A 19011-nucleotide genomic window follows, 5' to 3' on the forward strand; every position below is an offset into this window, starting at 1 on the left:
TGGACATCCCTTCCTGCAAATGCCATGTTCACATAATGCATAATACACACTTTGAAATGCACTTTTTTGGTACAAAACTACTTGTATTTCCTTTGTGTAAATTGACTTTTGTATAATAACTAAATGAAAATAATACATACCAGTAAGTGAATGTGCATGTATTTATATGGGCATTATTGGAAGAGGGTTTTATTATAAGCTGTTTTTTTTTTTTTAAACAAACCCTTTCCACAGTGAAGCATTCGATATGTGCTAATGTTTTAATATTTGCTTTGAGCTTACTTTTTACACAAAGGTAAGCGCTGTATTTGTTAATAAGACCAGTTATTTGTGCTTTCATACAAAATAGCCTTCTGTTTACCCATCATAACCTAAAGGCAAACTTTCCAGAGATGACCTGCTACCATAATGGTGACATATGTGTATATTCTGTTTAAATTTCTTCAAAAACTCTAAATAACAGATATGGGTTGCTTTGTTTTCACATGTTTTATTATTGTACCATAGCCACTGCACATGCACAATGGTGATGACACTCATATGATGACATTTTCGTTATATTTAGGAATGAAGCTCTGCTGAATAAAGTACTGCTGAGTCAGTGTTCATGAACAGTTTTGCATGACACCCCAGATGGAGATTCGTCTGGTTTCATCAAAATATGTTGCCAGCTTGTTCATGAGATACTAAAACCATGCCAAACCACAATAATCTTTGTGTAATCTTTCATTTCGCACACTTTGAATATCTCTAAATACATCTTTGTCTAATCAGATCAGACAAAGATGCCCTCTCAAGCCTTAAACACCAGATCTTAAAAATAATGGTTGTTTGCAGCTCCTTTGCTTTAGCAAATAGCAATAAAGCCATCTTGTTATTCAGAACTGTTTTGTGCTGTACAGGGTTTTTGAATTGGCCTTTTGGTTCTTTTTTGCAGATTTTAAAACAATGTTCCAGTTTATATGGATGCACAGATTTTAGGGATTTTTGTTCATTTTGGTGGCATTTTATTTTTCCCCAAGCCCTTCATTTCATTTCTGATCCTGGTGTGTGTGTATATTATTGTGATGTACATTTGACTCTGAAGGGAATGTAACAGCAGAGTGTGATGATTCTCTTACCATCAGTCCTCACATCCTGCCGTGGAAACCAAAAGTGCTGAGGTTATGGGGGACACATCCAGAATGTAGCATCCTTGTGCTAAACTGGATTAACCAGGTCTGGATTTACTGCCAGTCATTGTTCTCAGCTCAGAAGCTGTAAATCTGCAAAAAATAACAGAAATGACGGGCTTTTCTAGGATTTTTTAATCTGTTTTGGTTAAATTTTTTTCTGGTTAATCCTAGAAAAACTGCAGTGATAAATTTGTAGAGTAGTAATACAATAGATTTTGAATAATGTTATACATTTTTGCTAAAATAATGATTGTTGCAGACAGGTTATATTCACTCCCCTATCTGCCATTAGTTTTGCAAACAGATAGTCCAGCCTATAGTCTGCTTTGCTACAATAGTATGATCCATTGATGAAGAATAGTCATTACTGTTTCCTAAAACATCTTGAACATCCGTTGGTCGAACAATTGAGAACTAGAAAAGACTTCTGCTAATTAACCATGCAGTTTGAGCTCAAATTGGCTGTAAAAGATAAACATGGCATCTTAGGGCTACTACGATGTGCATTTAATATTTCTGATGTGACAATTTTAAGTCTTATTTTTGAAGTCTTATTTCAAGTAAGATATAGACCATTTCACAAGATGTAAACAACACTGGGTCCAGAAACACTTCCTGTTTCAGTTTGTAACTGTTTTCTTTATTTCACATGTAAAGAAAACATCTTAAAGATGTTTGTTTAACTTTTTGATTCAGTTTTAAATGTTCTGTTGGTTGTATTTTATCCCAGCTTTTATGTAGTGTTAAAAAACTGAACCAGGAAGTGCTTCTGGACCAGTGTTGTTTACATCTTGTGAAATGGTCTATATATATATCTATATATATATATCTATATATCTATCTATCTATATATATATATATATATATATATATATATCTGTCTTTTCAGTGTAGTTAATCTACAGTGAAAAAAAGCGTTGTTGTAGGATTTGCTTTGAAATAGTTTTCACTCTGCAATTATTTGTGAAGCTTACCAGAAATTTCTAAGAAACGGTAAAGAAACATTTGAATTAAACACGAAATTCCAAAGTAGAAATACTCATGTTTTCTTTTAAAACGTACTGCAATAATCTTGGTTTTAATCACAACTGACCATTTTTTTTTCTGCAGTTTTACAGAATGGCTTAGTTACAGTTGTCTTCGTAGATTTCCATTACCGAATGTATGTTCTCAGCCATATAGCTGCATGTGTTGTTGAGATTTGACACCTGAGCACCGCTGCTGTGCTTTAGAGGAGTCTCGGGTTTCGTGCATGGAGACCGTACAGGACTGCAGTAAATTATTCATAACTTAAATCTTAAGGGTGTCTGAGTTGGAGTAAGCAGAGGTCATCCCCACCACTGTTCTCTTCCTCTCTCTCTTTCTGTGGCCCCTATTACTCTCCATTAAATCGGGCAAAAATGATAGGCAATAGAATGAAGTAAAAATTCTAAAGGATTTTAAATTGAGATCAAAGTGTAGAGAGAATTTGATCTTTTTTTGACACTGGCAGTGTGTGTATGTGTGTTATTTTCTTGCATATCCTGATAATGTGCAGGGCAGGCTGTACTTTGTCAGCTCTCTGTACAATGTCACCCACAGACAATGAATATGTTTATGTGCACCAGTAATGTGATTATTTCCAATAATCAGAGTACGAACTTAATTGCAGTAAGATGTTTACATGACACAAGCAAACCTCTTCACTCTCCTCTCCTTTCACAATTTTCATTATTTTGATTGTTCCAATGCACAGCATAAATGATGAACTCGCATGCATGGTTGTTACTGGCCACTTTTTTTAATCTACTTGCATCAAATGCAAAAACGTGTAGATGTTTTGGATTTTTTCAGTGATGGCTAAAAAAGAATTTTTGTTTTATACCGTCTCTAAACTGCATTATATTCATGTTGTGCAACGCAACGTTGTCAACATGAACTTTCTTCAGCACCCCAAAAAAGGGTTAGATGATTAAAGTTTTTACATGCCTATTTAGTGTGATTTAAATCAACATACACCACAAATGTTGGTTAATTGCATACATTCGATTTAAGTATGTGTAAAGTGAAAGTTTAATTGCAGTATTTCAATTTAAGAAATGTTTTTCTTCATTATTTTAAATAGTTTATTTCCTCTATAAAATTGCTCTATAGAAATTAGGTATACTGTACATGTTTTGTTTTATTTTAGTGTGTTGTGTTTGTTTTCTGGCCCATTTATAGATCTAAATTTTAGTCAGTATAATAATACGGTGTTGGGAGTAACTTGAGAAAATGTTCTGAAGATACTTAAAAAAATGTAAATTTTCTGTTATGTAAATTTGTCCAGAAGAGGTCTGTATAGTTGGGCATCCTTGAACAACTTAATAGGTTTATGCCACCTTTCCACCTCCGACTATCTTGCTGTCTCTATTGATCCAGTTGATGAATAGCCTGAAAATATCCAATAATGTTTGCAAGCATAATTGTGAAAGAATGCCACTATGTGAATAAAATGCCCCCGGTGTGTCAAAACTTTAAAAATGAATAACTTCGATGGACTGAAAAATGAGCAGTTAGATTTGTCAGGCACATGTTCTCTATTTTTGCGAATCCTTCAAAGGAAATGAATGAAAGCCAGCTTGGCTGGCTCTCCCTCACTCCTTTTTTCTCTTTTCCCATCTTTTACCTTAGGACAATGCCTCTTTTATTATTTTTTTCCGCATGGATTGCCAGCCTGGATTTTCAGCAGTGTCTAAACAATCATTTTTAACAGCGAGTACAGAAACTGAAGGCAAATTGGCACAGTCAAAATAAATAACATAATTCATTACTTGTTTGGTCTTTGATTTATTGTGACTCTTCAACTTTCTAATGTCCATGAAAAGGAGAAAAAAAGTTTGCACTAATGTGCGAAAGTGCTGGAAATTGGAATGGCCCCTGCCTTTTTTTTTTACAAAACCCCCTGACAGGTGCTAGCAGGCTGTTCACAAGCCTGATCATTATTCAAGACTTATAGAGGACATGTGAGAGAGTGAGATAGCAGTATGACATTGACTCATGCTTTGTGATTAGACATCAAAGAGTGAACTGTGTATAGAGACAGATCTGGAGTGTGAGTGAGGACTCTTCTGAACTGGAAAAGATTTGCGCCCCTCTGACCTCATAAATTCGTTAATTAAACGGACCGGGTGTGTGAAAAGTTCTGCGGTTCATAAATGCCTGTCGTGACTCTGTTCATATTTCAGAACTTTCATTAGAGCAGTACATTCAAGTGTGGTCTTGCTGATGGAGCACTGATGATCTCAGATATCATAACTGTTGTTATAGGCATCTAATCCATCACAATCCAACAGTCCTTTTCCAAAGAAAAGTGGATTCAACGCAACTATAGGCTATAATAATAAGATATGATCTCATTTGCAAAGATATGTAGTAATAAAAGTCACAAAGTGAGGATTCTTACTGAGTCAGGTAGGGCAGAATGTGGCATTGTGGGATAGCAAAGGCTGTAAACATCAAATGCCAGTGGATGCAGTTGGTCGTTTTGATAGGCTATTGTTATTTGGGACATTGTAAAAAACATATTTGTCATTATTATTATTAGTTTTACAATAGCCCATCTTTGTGTCCGTCCTTGTAACTTGTCACAATATCTTGTCATATATATTCATATTTATTTGAAGATAGTTTTCATAGTTTAAACATATTCCATATTTTTTTATTTTCTTTACTCTTAAGTGCATTGAACTCATCGCTGTAGGTTGTTGTCACCACAAAAGTCCAGTCATTGACTAAATATATTAAGCCTATATAAATATGTAAACTTATATGTAGGCCTATAGTGCACACACTGTACTTCGGTCCATTCTCATGCATGGTTTTGAAAATGCTTAATGAAAGTTGAGTTTAGCAGCAGCATATCTCATGTTGTTATCAGGTTGTTCCATACTGTTTTCCCAACTGGGCTGAATGCGTGGCTTTACCTCACACTGAGAACACACGGTGAACGCCCTCAGATATTTGGGAAGGGGTGTCATGTTTTTGACCGAGAAGCTTCTATTTATAATGTATTGCTTCAATAGCTCGTGAGTGTGTGTGCTGTCCTGTCAGGCAGGCGGGAATCATATGACCTGCGTTCATTCCTGTAGTGTCGCGCGCTGTGTCTGAAGCGCATTTCTCCGGTGCTCGCGACGTGAGAACAGCTCAGCATTAACATGAACCACACCGCTGTGCTGCACTGAAATACTGTCGGATATTTATTCAGACAGCAGTCTCATTCACTTACTTAGAGAATAGGCGTGATTACGCGAGACGATGCCCGAAGAAAAAGGTATGTTGCGCTTTGACGCTCTGGTTAGCCCATGTTTTTATTTTCGATGGGTGTTGCGCCTCTTTGTTAGTGGAACCTGTGTCATTGATGTTATATGACGACTTCATTGTTGTAATATCGAAGCATAATTGCATATTCTACTATTATGATATTCAGTCTGTTTATCATCATTAGCCTATATGACGTTGAATTTTAATTGACATTTTCAGAAATGTTTTCATTCATAATGCGTTTTGTGACTGTTAGCAAATGGTAATCAGTGTGTGTGTGTGTGTGTGTGTGTGTATGTATTGTTGCGTTTGATAATGACCACACTGACACCGAGAGTAGTATCAACTTATCGTCAGCTTTACTTCCATAACACTGTCTGTCTAGACCCAAGTAGATGAACCCATCCATTCCTCAGACAGAACCAAATGATTCAGCCCAATCAAACTCTATGCATCACTGAACATTAACTCAATGCATTTATAAACCCCACTTCAGAGAACACAACATTTCCCCCCCTCCTACAGGTTTTCAAACATGAAATGTTGACACAAAGTCCTTTAGGTGCCCAGGCCGAGAACGAGTGCGAACAGGCCGCGGTGAAAGACAAGGATGAGGCTGGGCAGCCTGTGATGGGCAAGCACACATCTCAGCTGGGAGGTTGATAGAGATGCTTGGAACCTGTGCAGGATCTATCTGAGGTCTAGGCTGACTCGCTGGGTTGTCCTGCCAAGCTGAGGGTGTGGTTTGAGATGTGGCACCTGTCGTATGTGCCGGGGCCCGTACTTTGCGGAGACGGCTTGCATGCCAACGCGTGCCATCACTGAGCAAGAAGGTGGCTGGGCCCAGCTGATGACTAACTTTGAGAGGGGAAGACCAGTATGAAGCGAGTTTGTGGTCTCTGTGGGGCCTGCGAACCCTGACCCAATCCGCAGCCTGTATGTCAGGGGCCTTTGCGTGTGCTGAGAGGTCGAATTTCTGCTTCATCCGCCTCTGCTGGCGTTCCACTGAGGCCCTGACCTGTGGTAGTGGGCCCTGAGGCAGTGCTGGGCTGAGCCTGTCGAGGGGAAGGTGGAGCTCACGGCCAAGCATGAGGGAAGCTGGAGAGACCCCCGTTGTAGAGTGTTGGGTGGCCCTGTAGTGCAGCAGTGTGTGGCGAATGGCCTGTGAGAATGTCCATCCCTGGAACAGGTGTGCTCTGAGGCTGTTTTTCAGGGACTGGTGAAAGCGTTCAACACCACCGTTAGCTTGGGGATGATAGTATGCCGTGCGGATGTGGCGAATACCCTTGTTTTTGAGGTATGTGGTGAACTCGGCCGAGATCAGTTGCGGGCCATTGTCCGTAGTGATAGTATTTGGGAGGCCCCAGCGGGAGAACAGAGAGTCCAGAAAGTTGATTATGACCAAAGAGGTCACAGAGCCGGTGGCAATAAGCTCAGGCCATTTCGAGTGCAGGTCATAGACAACCACTAGGAAGCGTTGGTGATGAGGAACTCCCTGTATCTCACCACATATGTCCAGCTGCAGGTGATCCCAAGGCTGTGATGGCCAAGCAAGTGGTTGTAACGGTGGGGGGGCCTGGTGACCTGTCTTTCCGCTCAAAAGGCAGGCGGCACAGTCTTTCACCAGGGCCTCTATGTCTTTATCAATCCCCGGCCACCAAACCCGGTCTCTGCAGCGCTGTTTCAGCTTCACAATACCAAGGTGGCCCTCGTGAGCCATTGCCAAGACCCGTGCACGTAGGGTGCTGGGGATGACTGTGCAGAGGCCGCGTGCCACACAGGTGTCGTTCCAGCAGGACAACTCCTGCTTTATTCTGGAAAATGCGGCAAGCTCCTCCGATATCTCATGAGGCCAACCGTTCAGTATATAGACACGGAGCTGAGAGAGAATTGGGTCCTGTTCCGATGCATTCTTCAGTTCTTGTAACGATACGACAGCCTGGAGGGGTGCGTGTAACATCTGAACAATGTCCTGTTCCACCTGGTCCGTGTCGGTGGTTGTGTGTATGACAGGGTGAGATGGAGTAGCGCGGGACAGAAGATCAGCCACAACATTGTCTCTGCCTGGGGTGAACTTCAAGTCAAAGTTATACTGGCGAAGTCGGTCGGACCAGCGGTGTAGTCGCAGTGGTCTGTGGCCTGTCCCAGATGTAGAAAGCAGTGCGGTCAGGGCCTGGTGATCTGTCCTCAGGGTGAAAGCGCGGCCATAGAGGTACAAGTGCCACCGCTCGCAAGCCCAGATGCAGGCTAATGCTTCACGTTCCCCCACCGAGTACCGCTGCTCCGTCTGATTGAGGGCCCGTGATGCAAAGGCAATGGGCTTCTCGACGCCCTGCTGAGTCTGTGACAGCACTGCTCCTATGGCTGTAGCCGACGCATCGCAGGTCACCATAGTGGGGCTAGATATATCGAAATGAGCCAACACTGGAGCTGTAGTGAGCTGCACCTTGAGCGCTTGTACCGCCTCAGAGCATGCCTGTGACCATATCCAGGGCTCATCCTTACGCAGCAGATGCCGTAGTGGGGCGGTGGTAGCAGAATAATGTGGGAGGAACTTTAGATAGTAACCCGTCATGCCCAAGAAGGAGGCAACCTGTGCAGCTGAGCTGGGTTCGGGAATTGCCAGTATAGCGTCTACATTTGACTGAAGTGGTGTGACGCCATCCGCCGACAGTCGGAAACCCACATACTCAATGGACGGTGAGGAGAACACACATTTTTCAGCATTGAGGGTTAGTTTGTGTTCCGCTAGGGCTGCGAAAACTCTGCTGAGGCGTTCGTCATGACTCGCTGTAGAAGGCCCATGGATAACCACATCGTCCAGGTATATGGCCACCCCCGGTATACCAGCCAATACCGACACCATGATTTTTTGAAAGCAGCTGGGGGCGGAGCTAAGTCCAAACGGCATGCGCGTGTAACGAAACACACCTTCATGGGTCACGAAGGCTGTGAGATTCCTGCTGCTGGGGTGGAGGGGCACTTGTAAGTAGCCCTGTCTGAGGTCCAGTTTGGAGAACACGGTTGAGCCATGGAACTGAGCAGTGAGCTCTTCTGAGGTAGGGAGTGGAAACTTGTCCGGGATCACTGCCTTATTCACTGCTCGCAGGTCGACACACACTCGTAGTGCCCCTGATTTCTTCTGAGCCACCACCAGGTTTGAGACCCAGGGCGATGCATCCACTGGTTCGATAATGCCAGAGTCCAGTAGTAGCTTAAGTTCAACTGAGACACCATCACGGAAAGCCAGAGGAATGCGGCGAAGTGGTTGAATGACTGGTGCAACAGCCGGGTTCAAGAGAGGTTGGTGGGCAAAAGCAGTGAGGCACCCCAAGCCTTCAAACAGAGACGGCCATTTTTGTTGCCAAGACGTAGAGACTGTCAGGATCGCAGCTCCCTTTGTGTCCACCAGGGAGAACCCCAGAGCCGAGAACAAATCCAGACCCATCAGATTGGCCCCACGACGGGCAACATGGAAGGTAAAACTGGGTACCAATTTGGTGCCATACCCAACAGTCACTTGCAGGGAACCCACTAGGTCAATTTTTGAGTCGCCATAGCCACAGAGTGAGGCAGAGGGTGGCGACAGTGGCAGTGCTCCAAAAAAACAACCGTATGTGTGCATGTTCAAGAGAGACACACTGGCACCAGTATCCAAAAGCAGTGGGATACACACATCATTTAGGCGCACTGAGCATGCTTTAAATGAGACTGGCCCAGAGTAGACATTGTGAATGATAGTGGGCGACTCAGCTGGAGCAGAACGGCAGACTGAAGCAAAATGGTTGCGTTTGCCACAGTTACGACACGTTTGACCACGAGCTGGGCAGCTCTGCGCTCTAGACTGATGAGATGAAGATCCACAATTATCACAGGGCCGCGACGCTGGTGTTTGTGGGCGTGGCCGAGACCGCTGCGGGCGTCTCAGTAGCATAACTGCAGAGGAATCTGCTGCAGCCGATGCGTCGTTCTGATTGGGCTGTAATATAGATGTGGGCATGGGGGAGGGGGCTGGGTAGTCCGTGATTGTTTGCTGTTTAGTCAATGCTGACGCACATGCAGCTGCACTCTCTATTTGTAATGCAATCGTGATCGCTCGGGGCAGAGATAAATCATCCGGTTCTAATAGCAGAGTTTCACGTACTTTTGCATTGTTGGTATGTTCAATTAACTGGTCGCGAATCATTTCGTCCTGCAACGCACCGAACTTGCATGTGCTGGCCAATCCCCGCAAGTTGGCTACGTACTGTTGCACTGACTCACCGGGCAGCTGTTTTCTTTGGCGGAACAGAAAACGGCGCAAGAGCGCGCTCTGCGTAGGCGTGAAGTGTGCGGTGAGCAGTTCCACGGCCGTGTCATAATCGCTTGTGGCGCCCGACTCAAGCGTTCCCAGCACACGATGACCCTCAGCTCCCAAGCAGTGTAGTAACAGCGCCTTTTTGCGGGCTGTGCTCACATCCGTCAGCCCCACTGCCAAGATGAAAGTCTCGAAAGACTGCAACCAGCGAGTCCAGGGAATCGGAGGCTCACCAGGTAGCGCGAGGAAAGGAGCAGGCGGTGGCAGTGCAATATCAGCCATCCTCGTCGCCAAATGTTGCGTTTGATAATGACCACACTGACACCGAGAGTAGTATCAACTTATCGTCAGCTTTACTTCCATAACACTGTCTGTCTAGACCCAAGTAGATGAACCCATCCATTCCTCAGACAGAACCAAATGATTCAGCCCAATCAAACTCTATGCATCACTGAACATTAACTCAATGCATTTATAAACCCCACTTCAGAGAACACAACATGTATGTAACATACGCTCTGAAAAAATATATATATATATATTTGCAATCTAACTTTATTTATTTATTAGGTTTATTTAGAGGGTTATTAAAAAAATAACAATAACAACAGCCCACTTAGAGAATATGCATGTATTTGGCGAAGGACATGCTGTTGCACTCCAAGAGCTCAGATGCAATCTGTCCTCCTTGGACAGCAGTCTAGAGATGTTTTTGCTTGTGTGTGTGTGTGTGTGTGTGTGTGTGTGTGTGTGTGTGTGTGTGAGAGAGAGAGAGAGAGAGAGAGAGAGAATATAGGGGAGGGGAAAGACATACTGACATGCTCTGCTGACACACAGTTATTTTCTGAGAGGCAATTAAAGAGCACTTGATTGTTATTAGAGGTTTGCATGTCTTAAAGCCATGGTTTTATTTTTTATTGTCAGACACTACAATGATATCCATACAAGAAAGCAGGCAGTTCATTGGTTTTTAATGAGGTCATTAAAATTGTCAGTGTGCAAAAATTCTTATTTATTTATTTATTTATTTATTTATTTTCAACAGGGATAATGTGCAAAAAAAACATTAATTAAAGATGCTTTGCACCAGATTTAGCTTAAGCTAGTTTCCATCTGCAGTCCCCAAGTTGTAATGATTGATGAATTTGATTTGGATAGGAGTTGAGATGGTTACAAGTCAGCCCCGATTTTGGCAAGAGATGCGTTCATGACACACCCGAAATAAAAAGGTTTCTTCCTTTTCTTTGTCCAATAAGGAACTGTGCATGCAGTGACAAGGCTGACTTTGTAACTGAGAAACAGGTACACTTATCCGTTTAAGCCGATAATCTAAAATGGCCAAAAATAACGTTTAATTCAATGCCATGTTAGTATATCAGTCTATAACTATTTGCAGCATGTAAAAGGATGTATGTGTGTGGCCATCACAGAGACAGAAATGCAGTATGGCACTGCACACTTTGAGATTACAAAACAACTACTCTTAACTGCTGGGCAGGTCTGTCACTTTCACAAGGGTGAACACATCCGAATCATGATATAACTGTTGGAAGAGTCTCAGCAGCTGCAGATATACCCGTAGTGCTGAACTCTCTTCCTCTGCTCCGCCTCTTCACTAAACAGCTCTGGAAAAAAGCTGGAGAAATGAAATATGACAGGTAGTTGTTTTCTTTGCACATTTTAACTGGATTTCTAAAGTTTGATTCTTGCTATATTTAATGGTGCCTCAGACTTTTGTTTCATGTGTCCTTGTGAAATTGGGAGATCAATAAACATAAGTGCACAAATATAATCTGTGGAATTAAGTCTTGGATGTTTATCTTGATTTTTGACTTAGATTAAGTGCTTAAAATCCATTACCGTGGTTTCTGTTGTAGTCCTTCCAGGCAGAAAGCTGCTAAAATGGAGTTAACTCTTGTTGGGTTAAAATGGGCACTCCATACTTAAAAGCTTGTTATTTGCTTTAAAATCCTTTAATCATCCTGCCATGTCAGAGGATCATCCTCACACACACACACACACACACACACAGACACACAGCTGCAAGGAATGAACTAGTGATTTAAGTTTATTGTAGATTTAAGTATCTTTTGAAATTTTGCTGGTACTTCTTCAAATTCTGGATTTTTCCTCACCAGTGCACAGCGAGCTACTTGGTTTTACTCAGTTGTCTGACATTTGTTAAATAACTTAAATATAAAGTGAGTGTATAGCTGCATATGATGCACAGTACTTGTCTGTGGAATTATTTTTATGACATTTGTTGTTTTGTACAATATTTCTGTTGTTAGGGATTTAATTTTATTTTACCTTTGCTGTCATCTTTATCTATTTTTCTTTACTTTAACTATATTTCTCGTCTCACTTTTCTCTCTGTATATATCTTTCTTGCTGTCTGGATACGTGCCCTGCCTATAACCTTTGGACATTTTAGACTCATTACATTTTGATGATTTAAGAATCACCAAAATGGATCTTTGACCATTAGGTCATATTGAGGTCAAGATGGGATTTGATTTCATGAACCTGTACAGTGGGAGTGAATAAGATGAAAATGATGCAGAAAGTATGAACTTCCTTTCAAGACTTAGTGGAAACAGCTTCGATCGACATGCACAGTTTGATCTTTGAAGAATGGAGATCTAACTATAGACATACTATACTGGAATTTAAATTATGCTGCAGTGCAATATTAATTCTAGCATTCAAAAGCTTTCTATTGTATAATCTAACCCCAAAAGCCACAATTACATTTGCAAATAAGGCAAACGATGAGTTATTTTTGGCTAAGTGAGTGGCAGAGGGATTCTGCGGTGGAAATCCGAGCCCTTCAAACACACAGACATGTAAGCCATGCATATGGACCTCGAGCAGAATGTAGCAGGTCATGATGGAATCCCCACGGGTTGAGTAGATGCTCTATTTATGGAGAACCTGCTTAAAGATGGATGACTCTCTCTCTGTGTGTAAAAGAGCAAGTCTGTGAAAGTATGGTGTGTGTGTATGTGTGTTTAGGGACTCGTAGAACAAACTCCTCCCTTACGCTGACCTTTAGCTGGTTGTGCTTCCAGAGGTTTTGATGACATGTGATGTGCACAACAGAAGAGGAGGATATGATAGTGCCTAGGTATTCCTTCAACCAAAGATCTTTGGCTCAGGTTGAAAGTAATCTTGAGATTTAGAAAACTCTGGTTGTTTTTGTACTGTACTTCATGAGAAATGGATAGTGATCCACCCTGACTTATCGAATTCTCATCAGAGAAGATGTGGTTAGGCCTATAATATTCATTCACTGTTTTCTCTTTTATTGTGATGTGGTTTGCTTGTTTATTGAAGTCTTGTGCTGGCTGGCACTATGATCCTCTTTATACACATACAGTAAATGGGCTTTTCACACTTGACAGATGTCGTCACTTTAAAGCTGTAGTAATTGTGCACCCTTGCTTTATTCTGCAGAACAAAGAAGAAAGTATTTAGAAAAATGTCTGAGTGTTTCTTTGTGTGTGGACATAGAATGAAAGTCGATTGTTTGGACCAAAACAAAAACATTCTTCAAAATAATTTACTTGTCGACAACGTCTTCATCATTCGTGTTTTCAGAAACCATTCAAAATGTTTAAAGGGATACTCCACTTTTTTTGGAAATAGGCACATTTTAGCACTCCCCCAGAGTTAAACAGTTGAGTTTTACCGTTTTCAAATCCATTCAGCCGATTTTCTGAAATATAGAAGAATATCAGTAACCAGACAGTTTCTGGTGTCATTGACTTCCATAGTAGGAAAAAAATATACTATGGAAGTCAATGAGACCAGAAACTGTCTAGTTACTGATATTCTTCTAAATATCAAAAAATCGGCTGAATACATACAAAAACGGTAAAACCCAACTGTTTAACTCTCCGGGAGTGCTAAAATGAGCCTATTTCCAAAAAAAGTGGAGTATCCCTTTAACTTATTTTCCTCAAATGCGGAAATTAAAACACACCATGTTCTGGGAGGTAGAAAGCTCTTGAATGTTTAATGAGGTAACCTTTGAGACCGTTTTAATATGATTTCATGAACTTGTACATTTCAGTGGGACTGAATGATGTGAAGGTGAACCTCATCTCATGACTTACAGCTTCTGCATGCACATATTTGAAGAATGAAGTTATTTTATAACTCGTGTTATGCTGCAGTGCAAGATATAAAATTTGATAGGCTGATGTTTTTGATTGGCTGTTTGTTGCCATAACATTTAACTCCCTTTAAAAAGGTGTGAAATTGTTGCCTTACCTAGCGCTATTTTAGCATTATTTTACAACTACTAGTATTAATGAATATTATGAATTAGCTTTGTTTTTATATTTTCATTTTTCATTTTAATATTAGGTTTTTTTTTTTTGCTTTTGTAAAAAAAATAAAAATAAATTTAGCTTTAATAATGTTTATTTCAGTATTAATTTTAGTAATTTTAGTACTTTTAGTACTTCAGCTTAAACTTATTTCACTTAATTGTCCAAGCAACATTTTTAATTTTCATTTTAAGTTTTTCATCTAATATTTATATTTTATTTTATTTAAGTTTTACTTCAATTAACGAAAACCATTTTTAATTTTACTCTGATCGAGAATCAAGTTTGTCATTCCTATCTTCATGGGTCTCTGTTTTTCCTGTAGAAGCTGGAATGATCCTGGCATTCATTAAATGGACTGACCTCTTTATGGTTTACGGGCCTTCATGCTTGCTTTTCTTTATTGAAAACATAACTTCTTCTGCTAAACACCTGTAGAACTGTTTATGAAAACTCAGTCAGTGTTCATTTGACTGTAACCTCAAATGATCAATTCATGTAAATCATTATACTACCATATACTATCAACTTGCTTGCTGTTGTGTTGGATTATCGTAAATTCCCACTGTTGTTTAACAACTCTACCTGATCTGTGAAAGCAGGAAATAGCTTTAGCTTTAAAGGGGTCTTTAAACATTTCCAGAGTGCTGTTTCTGAGGCTCAGCAGCACAAGAGTCTCTCTTAGGATCTATAAATGTTGATGTAGTGGAGGTTCACAGAGCGTATTTGCGTCAAGTATTAATGAAATGCTGTGCCAACTGGAAGATGACTGTCAAGTGAAAGGAATTTACACATTAACCAGCCTGTTTCTGCTCTGTCATCAGCCATTTTAAATGATTAATACTTATTCTTAAATTAACCTGGCCGGTTCAGTGGACTTCATCTGACTTGTTGGAGAGTTTCGAGGAATGTCTCACCTATGTAATAACTTACCCCTTTCTTCTGTTGTTATTGGCCATGCAGGCTATTGGATAATGTTAACAAACAGCTAAATAGATTTTTAGGCATTGTTTTAGAAAAAAAAAGTTTTACAAAAGAGTTTAGTGCCCACTTTCCGTTATCCAACAAATTTCTACAGTATGATGAATGAAATGGATGAAAGTCCTGCTCTGATATCTTTTCACTGAAATATGTCACATTGTAAAATTGTTTGCCAATGGCAAGTCACACAGACTTGGCACATGGGTTGTCTTTCCCCATGACATGACAAATGCAGTCAAAATAACTGCTGTAGTTTCCTCCCAAAGTACTTATCTAATTAGTGTCAAAGGGCCAGCCAGTCTATTAAGTGTGCAAAATGATTAATGGACAAATACAGGTTCTCACCTTTGAGAACACGCAATAACACATTTCTCTAGCTGTTTTATCCCTTATACTAGACTTTACAAAGTGAACACCTGTTTTGAAAATCCTACTTCAGAATGTCCAACAGAACCAGTTTTGCTCCACGCCCTTTTAATAAAAAGAGGTTGAAGGTCTTTCTCTGGCTGTGTCTTGGACTATTATAAAGTGTTTGTTTGAGATTACACACCATTGTAATGGAGTAGGTGTGAAGATTGGGTGCCAAACAGGCTCAAACGACAGCTTAAAAATTCACAAAGGAGAGCAGAGCACTGGCGTCATCCATACCGCAAACTCATCCTTAACTGTTATACTAGATTCAACTCTATTTTTAAAGCTGAGTGTTAATTACTTGTACACTCTTAAGAAAAATGGTTCTAAACAGTACCAAATTAGGGTTATTCGGTTTGTAATAAAGAACCATGCTTTTAAAGAACCATGGTATAAATAACATTTTTAACAATATTTATTTTCATTGAAATTCATATTATTAATACTACTAGTATTAATAGTATTTCTATATATTATTTATTATTTAGTTTTTTTTCTATCTGCCTGGTTCTGCAGTATATCTTTTTGCCTCTATTTGGATTTTACATTAAAAAAAATGGCATGTTGTGTCAATTTGGTACATTTATTTTTTACTGAGACAGCAGATTGTATAATTGACAGTGCTCTAACAACAGTTGTTAGACAACAGTATGTTGTTGTGGGAAGGAGGACGCGGTAACCGGCAAACGTGCAACACATTTTAATAATCATAAAACAAACAAATACAAAACAAAAGTAAAGGCCTACACCTGGTCACTGCCGCCACATATTAAGCTATGAAACTTTCAGGATGTTTTAATGGTACAAAGACTTCTTATGTGTAGTGAAGGCACGTTTGATGTAATGTCATGACCCCTTTCAAATTTCCAACTATTTCAACTTAAATTTAGTCAATTATCTGAATTTGGAATAGTATACTAGCACAAAACTCTTACTATATCTGTTAGTTTTACTAATGTCCCCCATAGACATTTAAGGACATGTTTTCCCCAGTATTCCGATAAATACGGTCAGGTTAGATCAGTATGGGCTGTTGAATAAGTCTTATACTTTTCTATACCTGTCAGTTGGTGCTTTATGTGAGGATATTGAAATAAAACCGGTTTTCTCATTGTGTCTCCACAGCGTTTCACCAGCAGGCTGTCCACAGTCCCCTGGAGCAGCAGAAGGTACAGCGGCAGAGCGGCCCCGTCCCGTGTCAAAACTGTGGCAAGCCCTGCAAAGGCGAGGTGCTCCGCGTGCAAAATAATCACTTCCACATCAAGTGCTTTGTTTGCAAAGGTAACACATCGGTCACAACCCACTCTATTCTTATATTCTGTTATTGTGTGACAATTTTCAGACAGTTACATAAGGGCTTTTATCCCTTTGAATGCACATGTAATAGAACCTGAACACAAAACAAATAACAAAAAACATAACAGGTGTTTTATTGTGCAGCACTTCAGCAAACTCAATCATTCTCCATGAACAGGGAGGGTGGGGCATATACTGTTGTTCTGACAGCGCTGTACCAGCACCATAGAGGAGAGAGGAAGTTTATTTAGGTGACTATGTTTCATCTGTTTGGAATCTGATTTCATCCAAAATAGCTAAAATTAAGCCAAACACATGGACGACTGTGGTTTGTCTGTCAGTGCATGTGTGTTTGCATGTGTGCTTATGTATGCGCAAGACAATTTCTCCCAGCACCGGCTGTTTTCAGCTTGATGATGTTGTGAACACAGACAGTGGTTGCTAGGTGACCTCAGGGTTCAGACAATGTGAGCTTCTTAATAAAGTTTAACACATTTATTCTTACCTCAGAGCGACAGTCAGTTCAGTTACTACACGCTACTAGTCAAATTACAGTTGATGCTCTAATTTTTTCTTTGGCCTTACCCATTACTCTTTGTCTTTTAAATAACTGTCATTTTTAAGTTTTTAAAACTCAGATTAGCCACCGATTCTTCACAATGCTCGTCCCTGGTAAATGAAAACAAAGTGGCTGAACTATCTTTGCATTGTAGAACACAGCGTATTCTCGACACGATGTTATGATGAAGTATTTGAATGTGTAGACTTCAATTTTACACTTCCGTCTGTGCGCGCAGTAACTGGGCGCGGCCAATGCCCTCTCTACGTCACGATGGAACAGCTAATGACTCGTTTCAAAAACAATTCATTTCATAGACTCAGAGTCGACTCTCACTTTTGAAAGACAATAACTTTATATACGGTGCACTTTCAGATATAAATCTTTGCAGGATGTTTTCATTCCCTTATTCCACACCATATGAACAGTCATTTAAAAAATCCATGATAGGGGCTTTTTAAAGGGTTAGTTCACCCAAAATTGAAATTTCTGTCATTAATTACTCACCATCATGCTGTTCCAAACCCGTAAGACCTGCTTTCATCTTTAGAACACAAATGTAGATTTTTTTTGATGAAATCCGAGAGCTTTCTGACCCTCTACTTTCAAGTCCCAGAAAGGTAGTAAAGACATGGTTAAAATAGTCCATGTGATTACAGTGGTTCAACCACTTATGAAGCAACGAGAATACTTTTTGTGTGAAAATCCCACCAAAAATATTGATTTTATTCATCAATTTCTTCTCTTCTGTGTCAATCTCCGATGCTGTTCATGTTGTAAACACATTGCAGCGCTTCCGGGTTATATGTCAGAATGCCGGTTCAGTATTGTCCGTCTCCTGCGTATGCGTCGTGATTAGGGGTGGAACGGTACGTGTATTCGTATTGAACTGAAACGGTACGGGTGCCACAGTTCGGTGCATGAATTTACACACCAGCGTTTTATCTGCGTATTAGAATTGATTTCCATTCACATTAAAACGACTGAAAACGCGGATCACGTGACCATTCACCAACACTGGGCATGCGCGTGCCGGTGTAAACAGGAAACGGGTCATGTGATGGGTGGCTGACGAATCAGGGAAGGACACGTCATGACTGATGACACTCAATCATAGAGCCGAGCGTGAGCCTCTGCGTCATCGTTTCTAAAGTCCTCCATTTTGTCCCATCTTCGCTAAAACGCCCTCCGGAGATTGCAGCGTTTTAAACTTCTCCGTTTTAGGTCTTCGTTTTTTCGGTTTTAGTCTGGACGGGAGGTGCAAACGTAGAAAAAGGTCTCCGTTTTTAAAGGAAAGCGCAGTAGTGTGGACGGGGCCTTACCAAATATAATGCATCATCAGTTGTATAATGTATTATAAGAGTCATTCTAGGAACACTGGTTATATGGGTGGGTGTTGTTTTTATAGGAAGTGTGTTTAAATGTGTGTCATTCTAGCACTCAGTTTGCTGTCACACCAACTTCAACTCATTTGTTATGTAAAACATCCGACAAACCAGATGATATTGCGTCATTCCAAGATGTTTTGGAGCCTTCATATGGAGGTCTGGAGAAGGACAGAGACATGTGGGGGATTTCAGTTATCATAAAACTGCCTGTATTTGTTTCATGCACACCATGACAACATGATAATGCTATTCTGCGCAGTGGGGATTTCATTGCTCCATAAAGGCTGGA

General features: G+C 40.5%; 1 protein-coding gene across 9 annotated transcripts in view; it reads left to right on the forward strand.

The window, feature by feature from the left end:
- ablim2 (actin binding LIM protein family, member 2) overlaps positions 1 to 19011 on the forward strand; it is a 65144-nt gene that overhangs the window by 3123 nt on the left and 43010 nt on the right. For 2 of the 9 annotated variants that reach the window (XM_089122091.1, XM_089122089.1), the window contains exons 1-2: positions 5195 to 5466; positions 16605 to 16760. In XM_089122091.1, coding sequence (XP_088978217.1) covers positions 5451 to 5466; positions 16605 to 16760 — 172 coding nt within the window. In that variant the 5' untranslated portion in view covers positions 5195 to 5450. Of the gene's footprint in view, positions 1 to 5188; positions 5467 to 16604; positions 16761 to 19011 lie in introns of those variants that run through there. The other 7 variants (XM_089122090.1, XM_089122092.1, XM_039661360.2 and 4 more) reach the window with 6 other exon arrangements.

Source organism: Pimephales promelas, chromosome 17 (assembly GCF_988280905.1).
Source record: "Pimephales promelas chromosome 17, fPimPro1.hap1.1, whole genome shotgun sequence".
Classification (NCBI taxonomy): Eukaryota; Metazoa; Chordata; class Actinopteri; order Cypriniformes; family Leuciscidae; genus Pimephales; species Pimephales promelas.